Raw genomic sequence first — 25,044 nt, 5'->3', positions numbered from 1 at the left:
AGTGATAAACTTTTAGGTTTTGTTGTTTTTATTATCAAAAGCATATGTAAATATAGATTTATGTATATTTTTTATCGTAACAGAATTATGTATTTGGTGAAATGCTGTCACCTGGTTTATAAAATGAGGAGCAGAAAGTGGGCAGGAAGAAATTCATCCTTATGAAAAACACGATAAACACACTCTGGCGGTTTATTTTCCATTTAACATCTTTAAGGCTAATGTTGTACTGTGAGGTTTGCTCTTCATTTTCCCGTGAGGTACAGAGCTCTCCGAAGTGGTTTAGACTTATTTTGTGTATACGTCTAATTATTGAAGACAAAAAGAAACTGTCCATGGCAGCAAAATGAAATAAATGTCTCACATTGTACATTTATGTGAGAAGAGCTGAATCAGCACAACATGCTGGAAAGCCTGAACATTCACAAAGTGACCTCCTTCTTTCTTATTTTCTTTAGTAATTCAGTGAATGTGTTTAGTATTTCTATATTAGTGACGTCAATATATACATTTTTACTGTCAGAATAGTTTTATTCAACAAGTTGCTGAAGACATTCCTCTGAGATTTTGGTCCATGTTGACATCACAGAGTCACATCCATGAGGTGAATCTCCCGTTCCACCACATCTCAAAGGTGCTCTATTGGATTGAGATCTGGTGACTGTGGAGGGTGCAGCGAGCTCACTTTCATGTTCAAAAAACAGTTTGAGATGATTTGAGGTTTGTGACATGTCGAGTTATTCTGCTGGAAGATGCTGTGTCCATAAAGAGATGGACACTGTCAGTAACAATACTCAGGTAGGCTGTGGTTGTTAAATGATCCTCAGTTGGTACTAAGATGCTCAACGTGTGCCAAGAAAATATCCCCCACATCATTAAAGCTGTGGCTTGAACATGGATCCGTGCCGTCGTGTTCTGACCCTACCGTGTGAATCTCGCAGCAGAAATCAAGACTAGTTGTTTGTTTTCATTTTCTGTTGTCTGATTTTGGTGAGACTGTGTGAACTGCTTCAGTTTCCTGTTAGCTGACACTTGTTAATAAGTTCAGAGAAGTTCTTTTGCATACATTCATCGTAGTGATGGATTATTTGAATTATCTTTGCCTTCCAGTTAGTGTGAGGCAGTCACCCAGAGAACTGCTGCTCACTGATATTTCCTCTTTTTGACACCAGTCTCTGTAAAAACCTTAGAGATGGTTGTGACAGCACAGTTCCAGTAGTTCAGCAGTTCAGCCCATCCGCCCAACCTTCAAATCGGCCGAATCTGTGGTTTGGTTTAAAAGTCTGAAAATTCATTTCTATAGGTGAGCTTTTCTTTAAACTTTCCCATAATGTGGGGCCTTTGGCTCTTATTATATGTGTGTATAAGAGTGTATGCAGGAAGAAAAAAGTGTTGCACTAATAAGATTTGGTGAGAGATGAGGAAAAAGGTCATGCATGAAGGAACAACTACACACCAAAAAAAGTAAAAAAAGGGAAGACTGCAACAGGAAGTGTCAAGGAAATGCCTGGAACAACCAAAATGATATAGCAAAGGGAAGTGGAAGCTGATTGGATAGTCGGGACAGGAGGTGCAGACAAATTGGATAGAAATTAAATGAAAACTCTGTTGAAGGGTTCAGTCTTTGCACAGTGTCTGCATTGATGTCATTAATAAATCCAGTGTTATCAAACAAAATACCCTGCTTATCCTGCTATGTGACTTTTTAGCTCATAAAAATAAATAAAAAGTTAAATATCATCATCTTTTTGCTTGTTTTTTTGGGTCATGAACGAAAGTTCGACCCGTCTGCTGTGAATAGTTCAGAGTCAGGGGTGATTTGTAGCAGAAGGCCAGCAGCAAGAGTGAAAGGGGAGGTGCTGAGACCTGCTATGATGTGTGGTTTTGAGGTGGTGGGACTGACAAAAAGACAAGTGGTAGAGTTAATGATTTTAAGAGTTTCATTGTGAGTGACCAGAATGGACAAGATTAGAAAGGATTAGATCAGACGGACAGCTCGGCGGTTTGAAGACAAAGTTAGAGAGGCAGGGCCGAAACGATTAAATAGCCGTGTGCAGAGGAGGGATAGTAGAAATATTGGACAAAGTATGTTGAATGTGAAGCTGCCAGGCTGGAGGAAAAGATGGAGACCACAGAGGAGGTGCATGGATGTATTAATGGTCAACATGCAGAGGACTAGACCGGGAAGTCAATCCCAGGCAGTTGGTGGAGTCAAACTCAGGGCCTCCTTGCTGTGAGGCAGCAGTGCTAACCACCACACCACTGTGCTAAAGCTGTGTTCAGCTCTGGTCCTTGAGAATGCTTATTTTAGGATTTTAGGCGATTCCCTTCAAAATGCTTCAGTCAAACGGCCAACTTGTTGTCAGGGAGCATTCAATACCATCCACCTTCGTCCACTTAAAGAGTAGTATTTGGCCTGAAGCTGTTACCATCATAATCTGTGGGGACTACGATCATGTGTTATGAAAAAGGAGGACCCAAATGCAGACTCACAGGCTGGGAAGGTTAAACAAAAGGCAGCCTGTTTATTTTGGCTGGAGAGAATGATATAAAATATAAAGAATATAACATGGAACTGAGAAACTCAGAAACCTATACTGGGGGATAACACTAGCAAACAGGACCAGTGAAGCTGGGTGACGAGAGGAGAAGATGAAACAATATACACAGGAAGGTTATTAGGGAAGAGGAGACAGCAGGGACACATTAGGAGTAACGACACAGGGAAAAGCAAAACTCAACATAACCATCAAAAATAAAGCAGGAAGCATAAACACAGACAGAGACACACAAACTTAAAAGAGTCTTACAGAGTACAGAATACAGAGACAGACAGACAGACAGACAGGGAAACAAACATGGAGACAAAACCGACTACATACAGGGAGGACACACAGAGACAACACTAACATGGCCTGAACATGAAAGGTAACAAATTTAGACAAGCAACTAAGAACTAGAAACATGAATCACTAAAGCAGGAAGCACTAATTTGGAAGGGAAATAATGCTAGACATATGGTACACTCTGGATATCACCAGAGCTAACACAGCACAGCTAACACAGAGAGACAGACAAGCGTTCACTCTCATTCACACCTACAGCTAATTTAGGGTTAGGGTCCAACACTGTGGTCCAAAGACAAGCATGTGTGGCCGGATAATAAACTACACCGAGAAGGCCCCAGCTGTGACGCCAGTTTAGTTCATTTGTTGACTGATACATCGATGTAGTCTCTCAGGAACGAGGGCGAAATGCCAACGACCACCTGTCTGTTTTCAGGGCTGTATTTGAAGCCATATTCAAATTGGTGTCACACATATTAAGTGTCACACATTTTAAGTGTCACACAGTTTGACGGGTTTCCGCTGATAGTTTCCACTTGGGTCTTATGGTGTTAAATACCCCAGCGTGTGGTCAGAGGGTGAAGAGCCCGGACGATTAGTGGGATTTTAGGTGTGGTGTAAAAATGCACAAGACGCTGCAACTTTAAAAATGTTGTTGCTTTAAGGATTAACATACAACCATACTTGGGCTGAGTTTGTCACTGGTTCACTTCAGTAATTAAAATAGCTTTTGCACATGATAAGATCAAACGTCAGTTACACTGTGACAGTCGAGGGACCACACTCAGATATATTTATTCGCTTGTTATCTTTGTGTGATATGAATTTCCATCTGAATTTAACCCTTGTGTGGGGCTGATCTGTGGGACCCTTTTTAAAAGTTTATATTATTTCAGGCTTGGCACATTTTCTGTGACGAGATTTCAAACCATTCCCACAATCCTTGTTAATCAAGATGGTGAAGTGATTCTTCGGAAGGTGAGGGATAGGAAGAGTTTTCAGAATACGAGGCCTTTTGTCTTTATTGGAAAGGTCAGTGCAGACAGGAAGGATGGGGGGAAGGCGAGGGGGGAATGACACACAGGAAACGGTGTGGGTCAGACCCAAAGACAGGCCTGGGTAGTGAGGACTCTCGCCTACAGCGGCACGACAGTGAATTTGAAGACAGAGCAAACCAACAACACAAGTTACTATGTTATTACTAAGCAGGACATTAAATCAAATTCATGAGACACCAAAACAAGAGCTGGAGCCCAAGACAGCCATGAAGTCACAGTGTACACAAATACACAAGAAACACAAAAACCAGCTGGGTGGATGTGGCTCGGGAACCTTGTGTTACCTTGAATGGAGCTGGAGCTGGCTGCTCCAGTCTGCATGCTGAAGCTTCCTTTGGTTACAAGATACAGAACCCCAGAGTGAATGTTTGTGTGAGTGAGATGTGTTATAAAGCGTTTGTTTCACTTTTAACTCAGTTTGAAGAAGTAAACCTCAGGAGTGATCAGAAACTCCTCTACTTCAGCTTGTATTTGTCCAAGATTTCCCCTCATATCTTGGTTATGGTTATTTTTTCTTTTATTAAATTACAATTGATCACACTTCTGTTCATGAATGTGCTCTAACATCTAACCATCACATAACCATCTACATAGTGTGTATTGTTTGGGAGTGAGATGGGTGAGTGAGAATCACAGGAACACCACACAAAGGGTTAATCTCGATCTTTACTTTCCTCTGTTTCTGAAACCCTTTGAGCTTCAACGCAGAAAAAATATTGGTGTGAACCCTCCTTTCACTTCACAGCACTCGTTGGTTACATTTTTGGGTGCTTTTGTGTGAAAATCTGAAATATGACAATTCACATCTCTGCAGCTACGTATCTCAAACAAGATTTACATTTACACTCAGGTTTTTTCCCCTCATGCAAGTGGAGTAATCACTTCTATGATTTTAGTTATTTTTAGCACAGAGGAAAACTCTGCTGATCTTTGTACGTGGGAGTTCTTTTTTAAGCTATGGAACCTTTTTAAAATTAAATGAGTTTTAAATAATGTGATTATAATGAGGAGGCAATTGCCTAATCTGTATATCTGTCTATTTTACTTCCTCACCCTTTGTGTTTGCCCATTGCTGTTACATGCCATTAAATTTCAGTCTTAAAGGAGCCTGTAATTCGGTGATTGTCTGTCATTTGTGCAAAAAGCGCTTCTTTCTTCAAACTCTGAACTCTGAAAAGTGAAGTACTTAACCCTCGTTGTCGGCACGGGCAAAACACAGTTGCACATCCTGTGTTTGTTTTCACACCCTTTCAGCACGAACTGCTTCTGTTTCTCACTGACCTTTGTTAAGCATAATGCCCACTGTGCCTGAGATCAGCTGGGGTTTAATCACTGGGCGCAAATTTTTTTTTATTGAACATCATCATCCGTTTAAATACATGCAGTCTTTTTTTTCTTTTTTTGAATAAAACAGGCAGACAGGAAAACGCCAAAGACACATAAGAAGAACAGAGCGCGGCAGAAAGCAGTGATGGGCCCTAAGACCATCAGCACGGTCTAACCACAGTTTCCACACTCAGACACTGAATCAAAAAGATGCGCACACCACACGCATCCACCCACCATTGTCTGCAGTCAGCAGTCTGCAGAGAATTTAATTAATTTGATCAAACTCCCTGCGGCTTCTCTTGTGTTCTTTAATTTGTTATACTTCATAGTGTTTGCATGGGCTGCTGAAATCAGCTGCACATGCATCATCATGTGGATGGATGCAAAGTGCTGCATTTTACAGTCTTCTTTTTGTCTGCATGTGTCCTAAAAACAACATGCGACCTAAATATGGCAACAAGAAACCTCAGTGCTCGATATCCTCTTTCGGCTAGTCACGTCACTCTTGAGACATTATTTATGTTTCCTTATGTTTACCTAGTTATGTTCATGTCATTTATTTTTCTATTTGTTTCTTTCTTTCTGTGGAATTTGGTCACAGTTCTTGAACTGCTTTCCAGATTAAAGTGATGTGTTGTAATTGGTATGTTTAACCAAATGACTCATATTATGATAACACAACATGCATCATTTATTTGCCTGCTTCTAAGAAGCCAGGCAAATGCAAATGTAATTTTTTAAAGCGGTCTGAGCAGTAGTTTTCGGGGTCTCTGAAGGTCTTTCAGCTTTTCTTTTGTTTTTATTTCAGTGGCTACTTTACCACTTATCTTCAGTCACTCGTACTTTATCATTTTCAGATTAATGTTTGTTTTTGTTTGTTTGTTTATTAAGCCACATTAGTGTATGATGATCAAACTGGAAGACCCAGGAGTATGGTGAAGGGAAACAGGAAGCAAATGATGCGATATGACAAATACTACAAGAACTGGACTGAAAAATCAGTGGCAGACGGTCTCGTGGAGTGCTGAATCCAGATTTAGGAGGAGGAGGATTCAGGAGGAGAGAGTTACAATAATTAATTTCCACAGCTTTCTGTAAAACACAGTGGAGGCTCTGTTGTGGTTTGGGGCTCCATTTCAGCCAGGGATATTGGTCTTTTCAAAATGAATGGAATTGTGGAAATAGAAAAATACAGACTGGTTTTGAGGCATTTTCAGCACAATGATGAACCCATACACACTGCAGCCAATGCAGTTAAAGCATACCTGGATAGAAAATACATTGGAGCACTATCAGTTGTGGATTGGCCTCTCCAGAGCCCAATCCTACTGAAGACTACTGAAAGAAATAATGAGAATGGTTGCCTAAGAAAGTTCAGACCACGTTGAAGAAAACAGGTGGTGATATAAAAAACTGATGTATACTCTTGTTGCTATTCTAACAAGGGTATACATCATGACAGGAAAATATGCTGTATTTTCTTGTATGCTTGCTAATGATTCAATAAATTGATGAATCCCCCCCCCCACCCCCACCCCCCCTCCACACACACACACACACACACACACACACACACACACACACACACACACACACACTGTTTTGGTTTCTATTTTTTGGTGAAAAGTATACTGTGGACGAAACTGTTTGCTGTTATTTCTTTTAGAGTAAACCTTACAGGGGTTTGTGTGTAAAAATCAATTACATTTGTAAATAAATAATTCAATAAAATAAAAATTTCTGAAAGTCATGTTTCAATGTAAATTTATTACATTTAAATAAATTTAATAATTTAATTTCATTTAATTTATCTTTCACTGTTGAACTACTACGGGTAATTGTTGCTCCGCCCCCTCTTGTTACGTGTATTCTCACATGGTCTCGTCCGTGTAATAAGTGTGTGCATTTTCAACAGCTTAATCTGTTTTAAGCCATTACCGTTAAATTACTAAGCATTGTTTCAATATGGCTCTTAAAACCCTTCTTCATTTTTAAAAATTGTGTAAATATGGCACCAAATAATCAATTATAATGTCGTTAATATTGATTTCATTTATTGTCTCCCCCTTTCTCGTACATGGTACAATCCCGTCCCGTTCGAAGTTGAAGCGGGAGGAAGTTGTCGACGTGTTGCCGGTTGTTGATTTTTCTCTAAAAAAAAGAAAAGGCACCGCAGGTATATTATTTATCGAATTTACATTTATCATATTTATCGTAATTTAATCTTATGTTTTGAACTCACGAGTCACAGTTTCAGGCTTTTATGATTAGTTTATTTTCTGTTGTCATTACAATGAAAGATAAGCTGGCTAGCTAGTGTTAGCCTGCAGACGTCAAACGGACGTTGGTTGAAAGCTTGTAAACTAAATAGTTTCTCTCTTGTCTCTCTCTTTGACAAAGTCTCCTTACGGTGCAGTTTTTGTTGTACAAGATGGACGTGACGACCTGTCTGAAGTCTCTGCTGCTGGCTATACAGCAGTACAGAGACAGCAGGACAAAGCAGCACGCAGCGCAGCTACAAAAACAGGTGGAGGTGAGCTAACTGTTCAGTTTATACATCCGTCAAACTGGAGAATCACACCTGAGTGGCTTTATGAGGCACCACGTGAGGCAAGCAGTGGTTTGGGAGTAGAATATACAAAGTAGGGGTTTGCTGTGTAATAATTTGGCCTGTGATTACAACTCAAAATGCTGTTAGGGATATGTGTATCCTATCCCTGTGTAGTTTACGTACATGTCGTGTGTTTGCAGAAGCTTTCAGGCCTAAAGTGCGAGCAGCTGCTGTCCTCAGCTCAGGTTCTGCCCAGCGAGTGTGTGAGTGGGCTGGTAGAGCTGGCTGGAAACCCAAACACCAGCCCCACCCTGACGGGCTCCATCATCTCCCTGCTGTCACAGCTAGGTACAGAACACCTCTTCATACTTTATACACACTTCAGCACCAGTAACGGACCATCACCTGAGTGCTCTGGCAGTTTGAATTCAAGTTTATTATAGTTAACTAAAACTTTCTTTTTTCACAGAAATGTGAAATTCCAGAAAAGTCCCAGATTTTAGTCTTTATGTGATTGCTTCTGTCAACCCAACAAGCATTAGGGGCCTTTGCAATCATGTCATAGGGATGTAGTTTTATCTAAATGGCATAAACTATTGTGTTTATATTGTAAGCAGAGTAGTTTCTGCAAGAGCAAAAGTATTTAAAACATTCACAGGTTGTCATTATAAAAGTGTTGTAAAACCTTCTTTAGGCATCAAAAAGCTGCTGGCGGGGTTTACCAAAGAGGCACCGTGTCAGTTTTGTGACTGAAAGCTGCCGAGCAAGTTAATGTGACAATGGTCTTACAAAACAATCCCATGGGAGCGGAAAATTCTTTGGGTGATCTACTAACGGTGTACTAATTTCTTGCATTCAGTTCATTTCAATAATTATCTGCAAAGAGCATCACAGATTAGTGGCTCAGAAATGAGCACACCCGTTGAGGGAGTCTGTTGAAGCCAGTGATGCTATAACAAAAATAATATAGTGAACACGCAGGTTTTACACATGTCCCTCTCTGAAAGCCGTGTGACAAATGAGAGGAGGCTGAAGATGAATCAATATATTTTTCTATAAGGGTGAACTTATCTGATAGAATTTGTTAGGGACTGTTGTGAGGTCCTGAGGTCTGAGACTCGGGTGGAGCGGAGGATTCATCCTGAAGACAGCTGTATTACCACAAACTGTCCCACCGTATAAACCTGACATCTGTGTGTAACAGCTGATCTGTACAATGTGCAGAAGAACACAAAGTACTTGCCATCAGATCTCAACTTCTCTGAAGACATATGGCATGTGTGTGTGCATGCAGTGCATTTTTTTTAACCTTGAAATACCGATCATTACATGACATAAAGAAAAAAGATCAATGTGTCAATTTATGCATGTGACCCAGTAATGTGTAACTTCAACACAGGGACGGGTTAGGATCAGAGTGTAAATAACATCTTGTGTTCTTCTTTGCACATCAACACTGTCAAAGATTCCTATGTGGTTGAATAGTTTGGAATAAAACAGCTCTACTCTGGATGAGTCCTACCTCCACCTGAGTCTTCAGATATATGTGTAACTCTTGAGGTTAATGCTAGAATAGAGGGACAATTCAAAATTCACCAGATAATGAGGCAGAGGGGTGAACTATCATACAGGGAAGAATAAAAAAGAGAGGAGAAAATGTAAGCACCATGTAGGAACTAATGAAGATGGGCACACAGATGACTTTATGTTCTTTAATTCAGTCTGAAGTTTTATTACTTTTCCTGTGTTATAGCCGAGCAATGTAAATTTACCGCTGTGGTGAAATAACCTTAAAAACAAGTCAAATGTGCACATCTGTGACCGATATGCTCTTCTGCATAAAATCACTTCACATCCGATTGCAAAGCCTCCCTGAGCTGTTGACAAGAACCTTTCATAGTATAACTGGTCCAAACACGAAGTCTGTGAAGGTTCTCAGTCATCATAGTCTATGGAGCTTGGAAAGAAAAGCGTCTGGACTTCTTTAAGTTGCTTGAAGACGTTTCACCTCTCATCCGAGAAGCTTGTTCAGTTCCTTGGTCAAATGGTGGAGAGTCCCAGATTTAAGCCCTGTGGGAGTAACCCCCCGAGAAGGACAAAAGGACCCCCTAATGATCCTCTACCTAATCACATGAGTCAAGGTGTGAAAACGGATGTAGGTCACAATCAGCCAAGGTTTCGGGTGAGCTCATTGTGAAACCTAGCCCCACCCTATTATGTGATTTCCTGAGGTCAGATGGCAAAGGGTGTGAGTGGGCATTAAGGTGTCTGGGAAGGGATCTCAAGCTTCTCGGATGAGAGATGAAACGTCTTCAAGCAACTTAAAGAAGTCCAGATGCTTTTCTTTCCAAGCTCCTTAGTCCAAACACTAAAACTGAAAACTGAACTCAAACGAGCAAAACTGGAACTGAAATTAAACTGAGCGGAATTAAAATTCAAAGTGAACTAATGTGGAAGAAGTCATGAGAAAATCTAAAGCATCAGTAACTTTGTTTACAGCTGTGTGGACGTCATATAAAGTGAGTTTTTCACTGCCACAAAGACTGTTACAGGTTCAAGCTCACACATCAAATCTCCGGCTTTATATAAATGGTAAAAATGGTAAATGGCCTGTATTTATATAGCGCTTTACTAGTTCCTAAGGACCCCAAAGCGCTTTACATATCCAGTCATCCACCCATTCACGCACACATTCACACACTGGTGATGGTAAGCTACATTGTAGCCACAGCCACCCTGGGGCGCACTGACAGAGGCGAGGCTGCCGGACACTGGCGCCACCGGGCCCTCTGACCACCACCAGTAGGCAACGGGTGAAGTGTCTTGCCCAAGGACACAATGACCGAGACTGTCCAAGCCGGGGCTCGAACCGGCAACCTTCCGATTACAAGGCGAACTCCCAACTCTTGAGCCATAAAATATTGTAGTTCCATGCTTTCAAAGTATTTCTGTGATGCAGTGTTATTTTATGGAGCAGAACAATTCTTGACACTTGTTGATTATACAGGTATAATATATAGAAATACATGGTGCCACTGGCTTGAAAATATATCAACCTGAAACCTTTGGTGGGGACCCGAGTCTGAGACCTCTGCGTCTAACCATCTATGTGAGCCCATTATATAGATGGGAACTGCAACTTTCACTTGTTATGGCCATAAGGTACATTTAAGTGTGTGTGTGTTTTTTGTTTTTGTTTTGTTTTTGTTTTGTTTTTTCAAAATTAAAACAAGTCTTAACTTTGATTTCAGAAATCTACAGTAATTTTTTCCAATTCAAAACCAAAACTTTTATTCAGTGTCCTTTACTACAGTGTTCTTACTACCTCACATGTTTAACTCATGTCCATACTGCAGGAGGCAGAGGGGAGGGGAGTCAGACCAAGTGCTGTAAGACCAGACATTAGAACAGGAAGGATGAGATACCATCAAAACGCCCACAAAACGCTACGTCCAGATGAACAGAATCAACTTTTATAGATGAGATACCATGTTTTGAGAAGCCTGAGCATGGACAGTGTGTAATCTGGGGCTTTGAAGTTTAAGTATTATGATTCCTAGAAGGGAAATAAGAACCTTTTCAGGTAATCAGTAATCTAGGATCCAGATGTTCTCATCCCTGGTTTTATCCAGTTCAGTCAGTTCAGACAGATTCTTCGATATAAGGGAGTCCAAATTAAGAAATGGTGTCTGGTAAGGGGGAAAGAATAAATCCCTCTGAAAAGTGAGACCTCTCTTAAAGATAATTCAACAAGTCTCCCTTAATCTGCTAAGACCATAGAAGGATGGTTCACAGCCTGGTATTCTACATGTAGCTTATACATATATATACCCCTGCACAGGCTTCTCAGACCCTGGTATGTCCTCCTCTGAGGTTTCACCTTCTTTTCTCAATGTCAGGCCTTCTTTCACCTCATCTCCTTACAGCACTAAGTATGGCTGCCCGAGTAAAATTGTGTCTGCCTCAAATATATGTGCAGTATGTGGATTTCCACTGTTTTTACAAAATTCCAATAATAACAGCAAACTATTTGTTTGTGTGCCAAACTTTTCACAGTGTGCTGGAAGCTAACCTTTGAATGCATAAATAATCAGTTAGGGTTATTATTGTCTCCCAAAGAATCATATCATATTGGGTCAGGAAACTGCTGCATCAGTAAGCAGAGAATAGTAAACAGAATGTATAGTGTAGTAAGAATAATAATTAAAAAAAGAATGTTTATGATTTCTGAGACAGAAAATTCACACACTAACGATTTCATACACACTCATTCCTCACAGCCTGTGACGATCAGAGCCGGGAGATTTTGCACAGCAGCTACAACCTCACCAGCACCCTGGCTGCTGTCATACACTGTCACAGCAACACACCTGGGGAGCCTCTGGTGCTGCAGGTAAGCCCACTATTACAGTCGGTGTGCTGCTAGCTGGGGGTGAGACTCAAGCAATTACAGGAAATGTCGTAGCTGTTTTCACCCAAGCTGAAGCCCTGAAGTCTTCTAAACATTACCGTCAGCTTGTGCGAGCACAAATGTCTCTGCCAGTTCAGTGACAGCACGGGTGTCGTGTGTCAGCTATAGGAGGTCAGATTGTAGATGAAAAAATTCAAAGACATAATTTTCATTAAGTGTAATAAAACTACTGTCCAGATAAAGTCATGTAGAAATCTAACAAGGTTGGTTGTTTTTTTTTAACGCTTTGGTGCTGTGCCAAAATCACTGCAGCGTTTCAGAACTAGCAGAAAGAAAGTGCCATGGTGCTTCTGCTCTTGGTGTCCTTGACATTTATACAAGTTAATGCATATTTCATGAGCAAAATGTAAAATTGAGAATTGTTTTACCAGAAACTCTTTACCCCTTGAAGGCATACAAGGACTAAGCGTTGAAGCCCTTTCCTGTACTGAGCAGAACAAACGGAGTGTGCATCAGGAGCTCGTGAGGGTAGTTTCTGCCTGTACAGAAAAACCCAAAACTATTCCAATAGTGGTCAAACCAAAGCTTTATTAATATAGATGTAGTAATTAACTGAAGCAGATTTATGACTGTACTATCTACTCGACAGACTTTTAGCTTTGAGTCTTTCTCTAAAACTGTCTTTGTCGTCTGTGTTGTGTTGCTCTGTATTTCAGTGCCTCCAGGTGCTGCAGAAGCTGACCTACAACACTCGCATGTTCCAGTCCGCCAGCTGCATCCACGAGCTCATCACTTTTCTCATGACCAACATGTGAGAAACACATCTCATCTCTGCCTTTATGTTATACTGAATTACTGCTCTTTATGTTTTGATTCAATTATGTTTCAATTAACGAGATTACCAACGGTCTTTCACCACAGCCAATCTCAAAATGAAGACGTTGCCATGTCATGTCTCGGCCTCTTGGCCAATCTCTGTCGCGACAACATCTCCGTGCAGATCTACATCAAGTCTCTGGTGAGTTTTTGCTGATTCACATACAAGAGGAAGAGTTCTAAGAATTAGAGGCCCGAGAAATTCATGAGCTGTAAACCACAATCATCAAAATTAAACCAAAAAAGGCCTTTAAATATTTCACAATACATATAATCAATAATAGGATACTGTAATGTTTTTGAGATGCACTATTTAATTTTTTGGGCCACATGCATTTATTGTTGGTGACCAGTATGAATGAAACTGGTTATGTTGTTTTGAAGGACAACTTGAAGCAGTTTTATCGCACAGTGATCAACTTTCTGGCTCACAACAGCCTGACTGTGGTGGTCTTCACGTTGTCTATACTGGCCAGCCTCACCCTGAATGAGAAGGTTGGAGAGAAGGTAGGTGAACTCTGCTGTGATCTGCGTTTAACAAAGTGTCTAAAGAAGAAACAAAGAAATCTTTCTGAAAATGTTCAGGTGCACAGACTGGACTGGAAATGAGAAAAAGCAGCTAACGCCCCAAAATAAGAAAACTTTGAAAGAACTCAAAAAATAAAACCTGGAGAACTTTTACGAAAAAAAAACACTTTTTAAAAAAATTACAAGGCAATCTGACAAAATGTCATCAAATGAGACTCAAGACTTCTGCAGGTCTCTGCCATGACTCGATTTTTTTTCTTAACAGCAGAAACAATTGTTCCTTTTTTACTTTGTTCCTATTTTCTCTTCTCGTTTTTATCAGTTGAACAGTAAACAACATTCATGCTGATTCACATAATATCCTGTCTCTAATCTCTGGGATTTCCTCGTAGCTCTTTGATGCAAAGAACATCCATCAAACGTTCCAGGTTGTGTTCAACATCATCGTGAACGGTGATGGTACTCTGACGAGAAAATACTCAGTCGACCTTTTGGTTGATTTGTTAAAGAACCCCAAAATAGCCGATTACCTAACAAGGTATGCAGATAATTCAGAGCTCTTTTCCTGAATAGCTGCTATAAAACTCTGCTGAAAGCCTTTTGTCCATTTCCAGGTATCCCCACTTCTCGGCATGTGTGTCTCAAGTGTTAGGACTGCTGCATTCAAAAGACCCAGACCCTGCAGCCAAGGTGAGAGACGACAAATATGATAAAACACACAGCTGTGCTTAACTCTGTAAGTTCCCAGTATTCCCTGAAACCATCACGCGTGACACAGTTTGCATCAGACGTGATGCAGCTGACGTCAACACTGACCTTTTTGTGGTAACAGAGACTTAAAAAAAATAATAATAAAGCAACAAAGTGGGTCGCTCTTAGACAGTAAATTCCAGTGTGGTCCGTGATGAGGTGCAAACTGTGCAACAAGTCCAGCCATGTGACTTCCTCGCTACTAAATATTCCACAGTCAGCTGTTAGTGGTATTATCACAAAGTGGAAGCGATTGGGTGTGACAGCAACTCAGCAACAAAGTGGTAGGCCACGTAAAATCACAGGGCGGGGTCAGCGTCTGCTGAGGAGCAGTGCACAGAGATCACTACAGACTTCCAAACTTCACCTGGTCTTCAGATTAGCTCAGAGGCAGCGCATAGAGAGCTTCATGGATTGGGCTTCCATGCTGAGCAGCTGCGTCCAAGCCTTACATCACCAAGCGCAACGCAAAGTGCAGTTAAATGCAGTGATGTAAAGCATGGCGCCACTGGACTCTAGAGTGGTGAGATGTGTTCCCTGGAGAGACGTTGGTGGAGGGGGGATTATGGTGTGGGGTTGTTTTTCAGGAGTTGTGCTCGGGCTCGTCGTTCCACTGAAAGCAGCTCAAGGATACCAAAACATTTTGGACAATTTCATGATCACAACTTTGTGGGAACATTTTGGAGATCATCTCTCTGTGTTCCAACATGGCTGTGCACCAGTGCCCAAACAAGGTACATAAAGACATAGATGAGTGAGTTTGATGTGGAAGAATTTGACTGGCTTGCACAGAGTCCTGACCTCAACCTGATAGAAGGCCGACCCTATGAATTAAGAATGGGATGTCACTCAAGTTCATATGCACATGAAGGCAAACAAGCAAATACTGCTCAAACAAAAGGTAGCACTCAGTTAAACTTCAGGGATATGAGCATGTCCAGGTAAGAAGCAGAAGCCTGGGTGGATCCGTTTCACCTACTTTGATGCAAATCATAACAAGAGGAGAGCATTCAGCATGGCTGAGGGATAGAAAGCTGTACTTTAGTCTTAGTTTTGTCTTTATGGCTCTGAGACGTCTGTTTTAAGCAGCACAAAAGCAAATCACGGAGCAAACTTCAGGATATGCTCACGTCTGTTCAGTGCAGCCACCACATTCTCCTTTCAAGGCTTACAGACACAAACTCACTCATTCAGTTCTGCACTTTAACACATAAAATTAATATATTTAAAAATATATAAAACAATAAAATTAATTTCTGACGTAAATACAAATGTTTTTTTTTTTTTTTTTAGACAAATAATTCTTTTAAATATTTCTTACTGCTTGTTAATAATACAGAAGTATTTCATATCCTGTTACTTAATCGATTATTATCAATTTGACAACACACACCACACTTGTATGAATCATGGTTTCAAAGTTCTAAACTCGGCTGACAATGAAGATCTTTGAGGTTTGACCGGAAGAACGATCGATCCAGTAAACGCTGAGGTTCACAGAGGGAGAGCTGCTGTTTCAGCACTCAGGTTTGCTCAGGAGTTTAAACAGAAACTAAAATTGATTTTTAAATTTAGGAAACTGTTGATTTTAAAGTCACTCAGTGTGTTTCCTTGAAATGAAAAAGTGATGCTGTAAAATAACCAAAACCGCGAGCACGAGAGGAAGCAGAGCAGGGGCTTCATGGCATTTTGGTTGCACTTTACCTTTGATGTTTGAAGTGAAAAATGAAACGCTGTAAAAACTGTAGTTAATAGTTTTAATATTAACAAGCAATACAATTATATTGTTTAACTGGTTCATAGCTGGTTTGCAAACCTTTTTTTTTTTTTGGACATCAGCTGAAAAGCTGTTGGACATTTGTTGGTTATTATTTGGTCGATGGTTTTATATCACAAGACCGAACTCGTTCAGTTTTGCTTTCATCTTTCATGTTTTGCTTTCGCTACCTTTTCCATGATGCTCAGGAACTAATAATGCACGAGAGGTTTAGGAACTCATCATGGTTTGGGTTAAAATATCAGGAGTGAAACCGTCACAATGTGTAACGTGACATGCGTCACAAAAGCAACGGCAACAGATTTTTTTTTAATATATACTTTTTATATACATACTAACATAAATATACAAATATGGCATAATAATATTAATAATGATGATAATGATGTTGCAAAAATTTTGTTATATATAGATTCGTCAGTTCACAATTTATCAATAAATAAATAGATATTTAAGTTTCAGTGGTACAAAACAGAAAAGTATCAGATGTTTGTTACAGTTTTATTAGATTTTTAGCCAATTCGGTGATTATAATAAGCTTGAAGCTGCTGCTCGTATTATGGTAAATGGCCTGTATTTGTAAAGCGCTTTACCCCAAAGCGCTTTACACATCCCGTCATCCACCCATTCACACACTGGTGATGGCAAGCTACATTGTAGCCACAGCCACCCTGGGGCGCACTGACAGAGGCGAGGCTGCCGGACACTGGCGCCACCGGGCCCTCTGACCACCACCAGTAGGCAACGGGTGAAGTGTCTTGCCCAAGGACACAACGACCGAGACTGTTGGAGCCGGGGCTCGAACCGGCAACCTTCCGATTACAAAGCGAACTCCCAACTCTTGAGCCACGATCACAGGTTATGTTGAAATTTGGGTGTTTTTCTCCGAAGTTTATCTAAAGATTGTAAGCATCAAGGGGCATGAAGATGCTTCTGCTATCTACTGTGACTATGATCAGACTATTCCTACTCTTAATCAGCATTCACCATTCTAACATATAAGACAGAAAATAAGGAAAAGCATTATCGGCCCACCTTGAGTTTTACTGTATAATTGCACACTTGCCTCTTTCTGCAGCCTATTTTTGGATAAAGGGGAAGGAAAGCCTTTGTAAGGTCATGCTCAGCTGCTACAAACCTTCATCTTGATGTGTGTGTCGTGTGTGTGGTTTGCAGGTGTTGGAGCTTCTCCTTGCCATGTGCAGTGTCTCAGGTCTGCGCTCACTCCTGTGTGAGGTGGTTTTCAAACCAGCGGCACCTAAACTCAGAGCCGCAGGACGGGACGGTGGACGCAAGGCGCAGTGTGGGCTGGCACTGGTGCAGTGGCTGAGCTCGCCCGTGGAGGGTGGCGAATCTTGCTCTCTGCAGGTCCTGCAGCTGTTGAGCGAGCTACTGGAGGTACGGTAGCCCCACTGGGATACAGGGGAGCGGTCTGACAGTGGCAGAACCTGTCTGTAGCTTTAATACTTTTCTTCTGATTACCTGGAAGCCGTAGTTGTGATTAAAATTAAATTTGTTAGCTGTCCACCCACTTCTCTTCCTGTCCTCTCCATCCAGGAGACGCTGGGAGCAGAGAGTATCCCTGATTCTACACTGAGCTTTGTGGAAATGTTGCTTCCGACACTTTTAGGGCTGCTGAAAGGCCTCAATCTCTCACAGGGAGATGCTCACCTGAGAAAACACTGTCTCCGCATCAGCTACGTCACCAGCCTGCTGCTAAATATCCTTCACGTGACCCTGCCGCCCTGGAGTCTGTCTGTATCTGCACATGTCTGATTCCTTCGAAGCCTTAACTCTCCCACTCCTGTGCACCGAGGATGCCACCAGATCCTTGGTGTCCTGCCAGATAAGCGCTCAGCTGTGCCTCTCACAGGTTGAAGCGCTCCTCTCGTGTTGTCATAGCAGCAATCCACTCAGCTGTCTGCCTCCCAGCTCTGACGATGATCTCAGGTGAGTGAAAGCTCTGACGACGTTTCGTTATACAACACATCAAGCTCAGGTTTTTCTGGGCTCACGTGATTTTTAGAGATGCTAGAAAAGCAGTGGGATTTCCAGACAGTGCATTATTAATGCAAAATACAGCTGCACTGCTTTATGTGATCAGTGCTTTGTACTTACATTGTCCCTAAAAATCTTTAACTCTTTTCCCCTTGAAAGTCTACCATGAGTAATACTTGAAGCTCTTTTCTGAACTGAGTGGTTTCTGCCATATTTCAGGTGTTTGCATCAGAAGTTAGTGAGGGTGGTCTCTGCCCATGCAGCTACCCGAAAATGATTCTTAGTGTTGTCAAACTGCATCTTTTTGATATATACTGACGTGTCAAACCTCGTCAGTAAAGGTGCAGTGGAGATCATCAAATGTCATTATGGAGGGAAAAGATTTCAGAAAATCCCCTAAAACAGCCGTGCTGAGCCAAGTCAGCCATGCTCCATTTATTGGTCACTGTTGGTGGTTGTTATGAAACTTCACCCACTGGCTCTGATATGTAGAGAAAAACACCAACCAACCATCAACACAGCCCACGAGCAGTAGTGAAAACTACACGCTGGACCAAAGATGTCAGCAGCCCAGGTGAATCCTCTGCTGGGATAAGCTGGCTAATGCTAACATGATGCCCAACAAGCAAGTGTAAACATGAGAGACACAGCACTGATCTACATAACAGATAAGGAAAGCAATCCACTAAATGCTGTATCAACTTTAATTTTATTTTTAAAAAGCTTTGCAGACTTGCTACAGTCATTCACTTCACTTCTACAGAGACATCCGCTAAGTAATCCACTATGTAATTAACTAAAACTAGACTAAAAACTGAAACTACATATGAAAAAACATTTGAGTTAATTCAAATAAAAATACAACAAACAAGACTTTTGAGAAAAGTTTAAGCTAACTGAAACGATTTTAGGAACTGGAAAAACAAATTAAAATATAAAAACGGGAAATATCCTCCGTTTTACTGCTTGTTAATCTGGTACAGTTTGGTATCATAACTTAGCTGATGAGGCTTTGGTGCACGTGTTTATTGAGTCATTGAATGTCTACAGACTCAAGGCTGTCCTCCATACAATAACATATTAAACCTAACACTGAAACTATTGTAATGAGGCCCTTTTAAAAGGATAACACACTTGCAGACACTGCAGCTGGCGTGCAGACTGCACAGACGACGTTCAGAGAGCTGCAGTCTGTGCATCAAAAGAAGAACTGACACGGGCTACTTTACACCACCAGTATAGATGTGTTTCAGCTGTGACTTAACAGACACATCTGAAATGCATCGCTCTATACTTAGTATTGTTACTATTGATAACAGGATTTAAGCGAAGGCGTTTACCCACTTATATACTTAGAAAGGCCTTAAAATGCTTCCCTCCCACAGAGCTGCAAATAACATTCAGGCAAAAATGTATCAAGTTTGAAAAGTCAGCTGTCACCCTGATCCTGAAACAACTTTAAATCAGCTTTTCATGATGAATGAAAGAACTCATAGAGATAATGTTATGTTATTATTTTGAGTTAATTTAGCTGATGAAACTTTTCTAACTACTTTTGAGGTATTTTAATATATTAAAGTGTGTGTGTGGTTTCAGTCAGGTGTGTGCAGAAGCTCTGCTGAAGACTCTGGAGTTGATGAGCAAACTGAGACAGCATGTGAAGGACATGGAGACCAGCTTCTACAGGATGCTGCAGGTATTACATACAGGCTGACATTATTTACCTTCCGTACATTCTCACTGACTGCATGTTTTTAGTAGACGCAGGATTTTGTGTTCAGTTGAAACGGGCCATTAATCTCTCTGTTTTATCCCTCAGGACCAGAGGATAGTGACGCCGCTCTCTCTGGCCCTCACGTCCCACCACAGAGACCGTGTGCAGACCGGACTCTCTCTGCTGTTTGAAGCCACTCCCCTCCCAGACTTCCCCTCGTTCGTGTGAGTCTCATGATCCAAACTACACATTTTTATCCAGAAATATTTAATAGTTCTGTGAATCGTGGACAAAATGTCTTTTCTTTTTCTCAAGTCTGGGAGAAAGCATCGCCGCCAACAACGCTTATCGCCAGCGAGAGGCCGAGCTGTCCGTGAAGCGTGTGGCAGTGCAGGAAGTCCCGCCTCTCAGGACAAACACCAGCACGCTGGACTCTTCCAGTGTTTCCAGCAAAAGTGTCCACAGTCTGGTGGAGAAGATTCAGACTGGGCTGGAGGTGGAGTATGCAAGAGTGTTTCTCTGCGACTTTTCAAACGTGAACATTTTCCATGGGGGAGGCAAACTTTGAAAAACAGCTGTGATCAGAACATAAGACCAAGATGAAGCATTTTCCTCTTTCATTCAAACAGATTTGATCTTCAGGTGATTTGCTTCTACGGGTTGGCTCACAGTGTGAAGTCCTGCGTTCATTAGTCACTCATGATGAGGATCAGTCAGATCAACACAACCAAAGGGGGAAGACGCCATCTTGTGGTGCACTTAAACAAATACAAATTAAATTACATCCTCAAATTAACTATTAGGTAATGTAAATGATTCAAGAACACCACCAGGCTAGCAGTGACCTGTTTAGGCTTTTATTTTATTTATTTTAATTTTAATATGCAGATTCTTCAGAAACCATAAGTTCTTGCATAAGTTGTTTAAATGTCCAAAATTAAAATCAGTTGATACAAATAAAAATGAATGAAACTAATTCACCTTTTAAAGGCTCTGCAGATTACGGCTTCTCTAAAATGTCGTGGCACCCAACCACATGCGTGTCCTGCATCCATGTTTAACTTTTACTTTGAAATATTTTAAGGACCAAAATGTTTTTGCTTGATTTTTGTGGGTCAAAACGATAAAACGTTGCTTGGACTTCTGCTAACAAATGAAACGTCTTAAATTACAGAAACAAACGTGATTTATCAAATTTTATAATGTAGCTACAGGCTGTGCACACACAGTGCAGTTTTATAATGTACAGAAGTAAAATCACTAAAATATTAGATTCTGATATTATTTTCCACTTTTCTTTATTCCCTGGATAATTTAAAGTCGTCGGGGCCTCGGAAACTGTTTCACAAAGAAATATTTAATTATTTAAAGTTTGGGAAAATTTGGTGTAACCCCTGGAAACAGTGTCAGCAACATTTCCAGACAAACAAAACTGTGTTATAAACGTTTTCAATCTTCCCGTCGAAGTTTCCACTGAAGTCTGTCTGATGCTTGCAGCTGCAGGAGCAGGTCAAAGACTCGCACGTGTCCGAGATCATCGACGTGTATGAACAGAAGCTGGTCGCGTACGCGGTGAGTACATCAGGCCTAAGAAAAGTGATGAACACTGTTGTAATGTTGCAGACGAGTAAGCACGCAGTTCATTTTAAAAATCTGTCATATGTTTGCAGTTTGTTTTTAAGTCTGATTTTTACTACTTGAGAGTTATTTGTTGATGTAACACTAAAGCCTCTGCAGAAGCATTCAGACTTTATCTGGATTTTAGCATTTCTGTATCTGATGAAGGTTTCTGTGTGTCTCCTCCTCAGTCTAAGGAGAGCCGTCTGCAGGACTTGTTGGAAGCGAAGGCTCTGGCTCTTTCTCGGGCCGACCGTCTCCTCGCTCAGTATCGCTTTCAGAGAGCTCAGGCTGAGGCTGAGGTAACATGTTGTGATTGTTTTTATTCTTTCCTTTAGATTTTGATAATTCAGTGTTTGCAGTGCCAGCCTCTTAAACGTGAGGATCAGGTGTTTTATCTTTTTTGTGATGTTAAAACATTAAAAAAACATCATAACGAGCTATTTGAACTTTGTTTTTCCTGTTTTTTTTTTTTTCACGTTTTGTGCTATAAGATTAATAGTTAATAAATACGTTTAATTACGACGTTTAATGCAGTCCCAGGTTGTAGTTTGCAGATGCACTGCGTCACGCTGTCCGTGCCAAATGCTTTTCTGATTTTATGATGTTAAATGTGAAGCAGTGTCAGTTTAGTGTCATACAGTCATTAAATTAAATCACGCCATGGAAAAGTTCATCTTTGCTTAGAAATGTAATCACTGATGCTCGCTGTTTTTAGTCAAATCCACTTTTCCTGTATGTGTTATTTTGCCCCGTGTTCTGCCCACAGGCTCGTAAGCTGGGCGGTCTGCTGAAGGACGCCGAGCGGCGGCGCGAGGAGCTGAAGGTGGAGCTGAGCGGCCAGGTGCTGGAGGTGGAGCGCTCCAAAGCTGACATGGAGGAGCTGCTGCAGCACAACTCCAGGCTACAGCAGGACTCTGAGGAGCACCAGGCCCTGAAAGGAGCCTACAACACCCTGCTCAACAGGTCAGAGGCACTTTGGTGAAACCACGGTGGGATTTATTTATTTGTTTGTTTATTTGTTTAGCTCTTATTTTTAATAACAGCTGTAGTTAAACAGTGAAGGTTTTTCTCCTCACACTTCGCTCTCTGAGCCAACACAGTTCAATCTGCACTATTTCTTCTTAATGCCAGTAAGAAGAGGAAAAACACTTTTTTGTGTTTTGCTGACGTTACAGACACTGGGGTCAAACGTGTTTTGACTTCTTAACCACCAAAGTCTCTTTTTTCTGTTCCTTTTTTTAGTTCTCACTTTTAAAATCCACAAGCTTGGTTTCAATCTGTGATCACTGCTGCAGATTTAACCAGTACTGTCCTGTTTTGTTTCCACCTGAGAGAAATGATCTTATAATACGTGTATAATAAGACTTTATTTCAAAGTTCAGGCTGTAGAAATGAAACTTTGGGCTGGTTTATTGGGACGTGCAGATGTGTGACAGTTCTGCTCTGCAGGTTCAATGAGACGGAGCGGCTGCTGAAGGAGGTGCAGGCGGCTCATGTTTCTCTCACCAAACAGACCGACACCCTGAAGAAGAACCACGAAGCCCTCCAGCTGCAGCAAAACAAGTGTGCCACACACACACACACACACACGTGCAACACTTGGGTCCTTTGACCTGAAGACGAGGTTTCTGACGCTCGTTGCTTTTTGTTAGGACGGTGTCATTGTTGGAGGAGAGAGAAGAGGAGATCAGATCGCTTAATTCAGATCTACAGAAGAAAAACGGTGAAATCTCAGGTTGGTCTTCAGTTAATTTCACAGTAACAGACTCATACAAATGTGTGTATCCTAAATATGGGAAAGGACCTTTCCCCCCTGAAATCTGATCCCAAGACTCTTCATTCATCAGAGATGTGAGAAAATATGTGTAAATTTTATTTGTTTATTAGAGGAACATTTTTATTGTCGCCTGCAGAGGCAAATGTTTGTCTAAAACCACCTCTGACTGATGAAGTCAAGATTATACGATATGTTTTTATCAGCGCTGAGATTAAAAACAACTTAAAGGATTTGTAACCTATCCATGAGCCTCAGGGAGCACTTTGTTTTGTTCCTGTCAGGTCTGCGTGCTGAACTCCGGGCTGAGGAGGAGAAGATGAAGGAAAAGGAGCAGGAGAGGAGAGACCTGGAGGAGACGGTGGATGTTTTAAGGAAAGAACTCAACAAAACAGAGCAGGCCCGGAAAGACGCCAGCATCAAGGTAACAAAAGGAGTGCCGATCAAACATGACACGTTTGCACCAAGCTACACCTGCAGCTTAATACCTTTGTTTCCTTAACATGTAAAGTATTTTGTTGGGCTTCTTTTTCTTTTATTTGATGCCTTAATTTTAGCTCATGTATGCACCTGTAATTTGATGGACAATTGACAGAAACGTCGTTCTCTGTTTTCACTTGTGTGAAGAGATGCTGATAAGAAACAAACGATGCTTGGAAAATGAACAAAGAAACACAAAGAAAGAAACTAAAATCCTCCAAAAAGGGAAAACAAAATGTCCAAATTCACATAAAGTGAAACGCCTTTTTGACAACTTAATAAACTTAATAAAATAAAATAAAACAGCCTTTTAGATTCAGATCTTAAAAAAAAAATCCCAAAATTGAAGAGCTTGTAACCATGGAGGCGTGAGACGGAGTCAAAAACAGATTCCTGCAGCCTGTCCCAAAGCTTCTGTCCACAGACGAATCCAAGCTTGTCACGGTTTAAGTCGATGATCAGGCAGCATACAGGAGATAAACCCAGGCTGGTTTCTTGATGTAGAACATTTTCTGTTTTCCAGGCGTCGTCTCTGGAGCTGCAGAAGAGTCAGCTGGAGACGAAGCTGAAGCAGAAGGAGGACGAGTTGAACAAACACTCTGCGATGATCGCCATGATCCACAGCCTCAGCAGCGGCAAGATGAAGAGCGACGTCAACCTGTCGCTCTGAGCAGCGACCGAGCTGCACCGAGGAAAATCAGATTTTAAAAACATCCCCATCAACTTTCAAGACTATAAGCTTGAGCTTTAAACCTTCAGGAAACTTTTTATAGAAAACACTTAATGAACTGTATTAAACACAACTTATATGTTAAAATATGTTAGTTTTTCTGTCTCTGTGTTTTTATTTGGTAAATAAATGATAGATATGTGTGTACATCCTGAATGTCTCTGCTGACTAGATCGTTTTTGTAAATTATTCTTTAAAAAATATTTTAAAATGTAACTAAAATGAACTGAAGCCATCAGCAAAACAATAAAGGAAATACACTTAAAGGCCTCCGCCTGCTTTTTGAAATAAATTCTTAATTATCATTTACATTTTTATAGAGCTGACGGATGTTTTCAGGCAGATGTTTCTGATTTGTTCAGTATTTTTTCATAATTATTGTGAACAGAATATTATCTGGCTTCCCAACAGATCAGATAGTGAGATGGTCCAGTCGTCTGATAGGTGAGCCACAGTCTTGTTTAGCCTCCCTGTACTCTAAGCAGGTACAGAGGATGGCTTTATCAATCCTTAAAAATGGTTCCCATCCTCTAAGGGCTGAATTTCAGCTTCTTTCCTCAGGACGGAGGTTTCTATTTCCTGAGATGCAGCACAAAGCGTTA

At 41.0% G+C, this 25,044-nt stretch overlaps 1 protein-coding gene across 1 annotated transcript; it reads left to right on the top strand.

Moving 5' to 3' along the window:
* Positions 1-7,337: 7,337 nt before the first annotated feature.
* Positions 7,338-24,625, top strand: cip2a (cellular inhibitor of PP2A). The gene is made up of 22 exons (XM_063484513.1): positions 7,338-7,409; positions 7,634-7,766; positions 7,985-8,132; positions 12,065-12,177; positions 12,912-13,006; positions 13,117-13,213; positions 13,456-13,578; positions 13,992-14,137; positions 14,214-14,289; positions 17,303-17,524; positions 17,684-17,846; positions 17,929-18,076; positions 19,721-19,820; positions 19,944-20,062; positions 20,154-20,334; positions 21,336-21,410; positions 21,647-21,757; positions 22,225-22,421; positions 22,908-23,021; positions 23,111-23,193; positions 23,517-23,656; positions 24,236-24,625. Exons 2-22 carry the CDS (start codon positions 7,665-7,667, stop codon positions 24,380-24,382), a joined length of 2,700 nt encoding a protein of 899 aa, XP_063340583.1. The 5' UTR covers positions 7,338-7,409; positions 7,634-7,664; the 3' UTR covers positions 24,383-24,625.
* The last annotated feature ends 419 nt before the right edge of the window (positions 24,626-25,044 follow it).

This window comes from Pelmatolapia mariae, linkage group LG9, assembly GCF_036321145.2.
Source record: "Pelmatolapia mariae isolate MD_Pm_ZW linkage group LG9, Pm_UMD_F_2, whole genome shotgun sequence".
In the NCBI taxonomy this organism is placed as follows: domain Eukaryota; kingdom Metazoa; phylum Chordata; class Actinopteri; order Cichliformes; family Cichlidae; genus Pelmatolapia; species Pelmatolapia mariae.
Note: the sequence above shows the minus strand (reverse complement) of the source record. Positions and strands in the feature narration are given on the sequence as shown.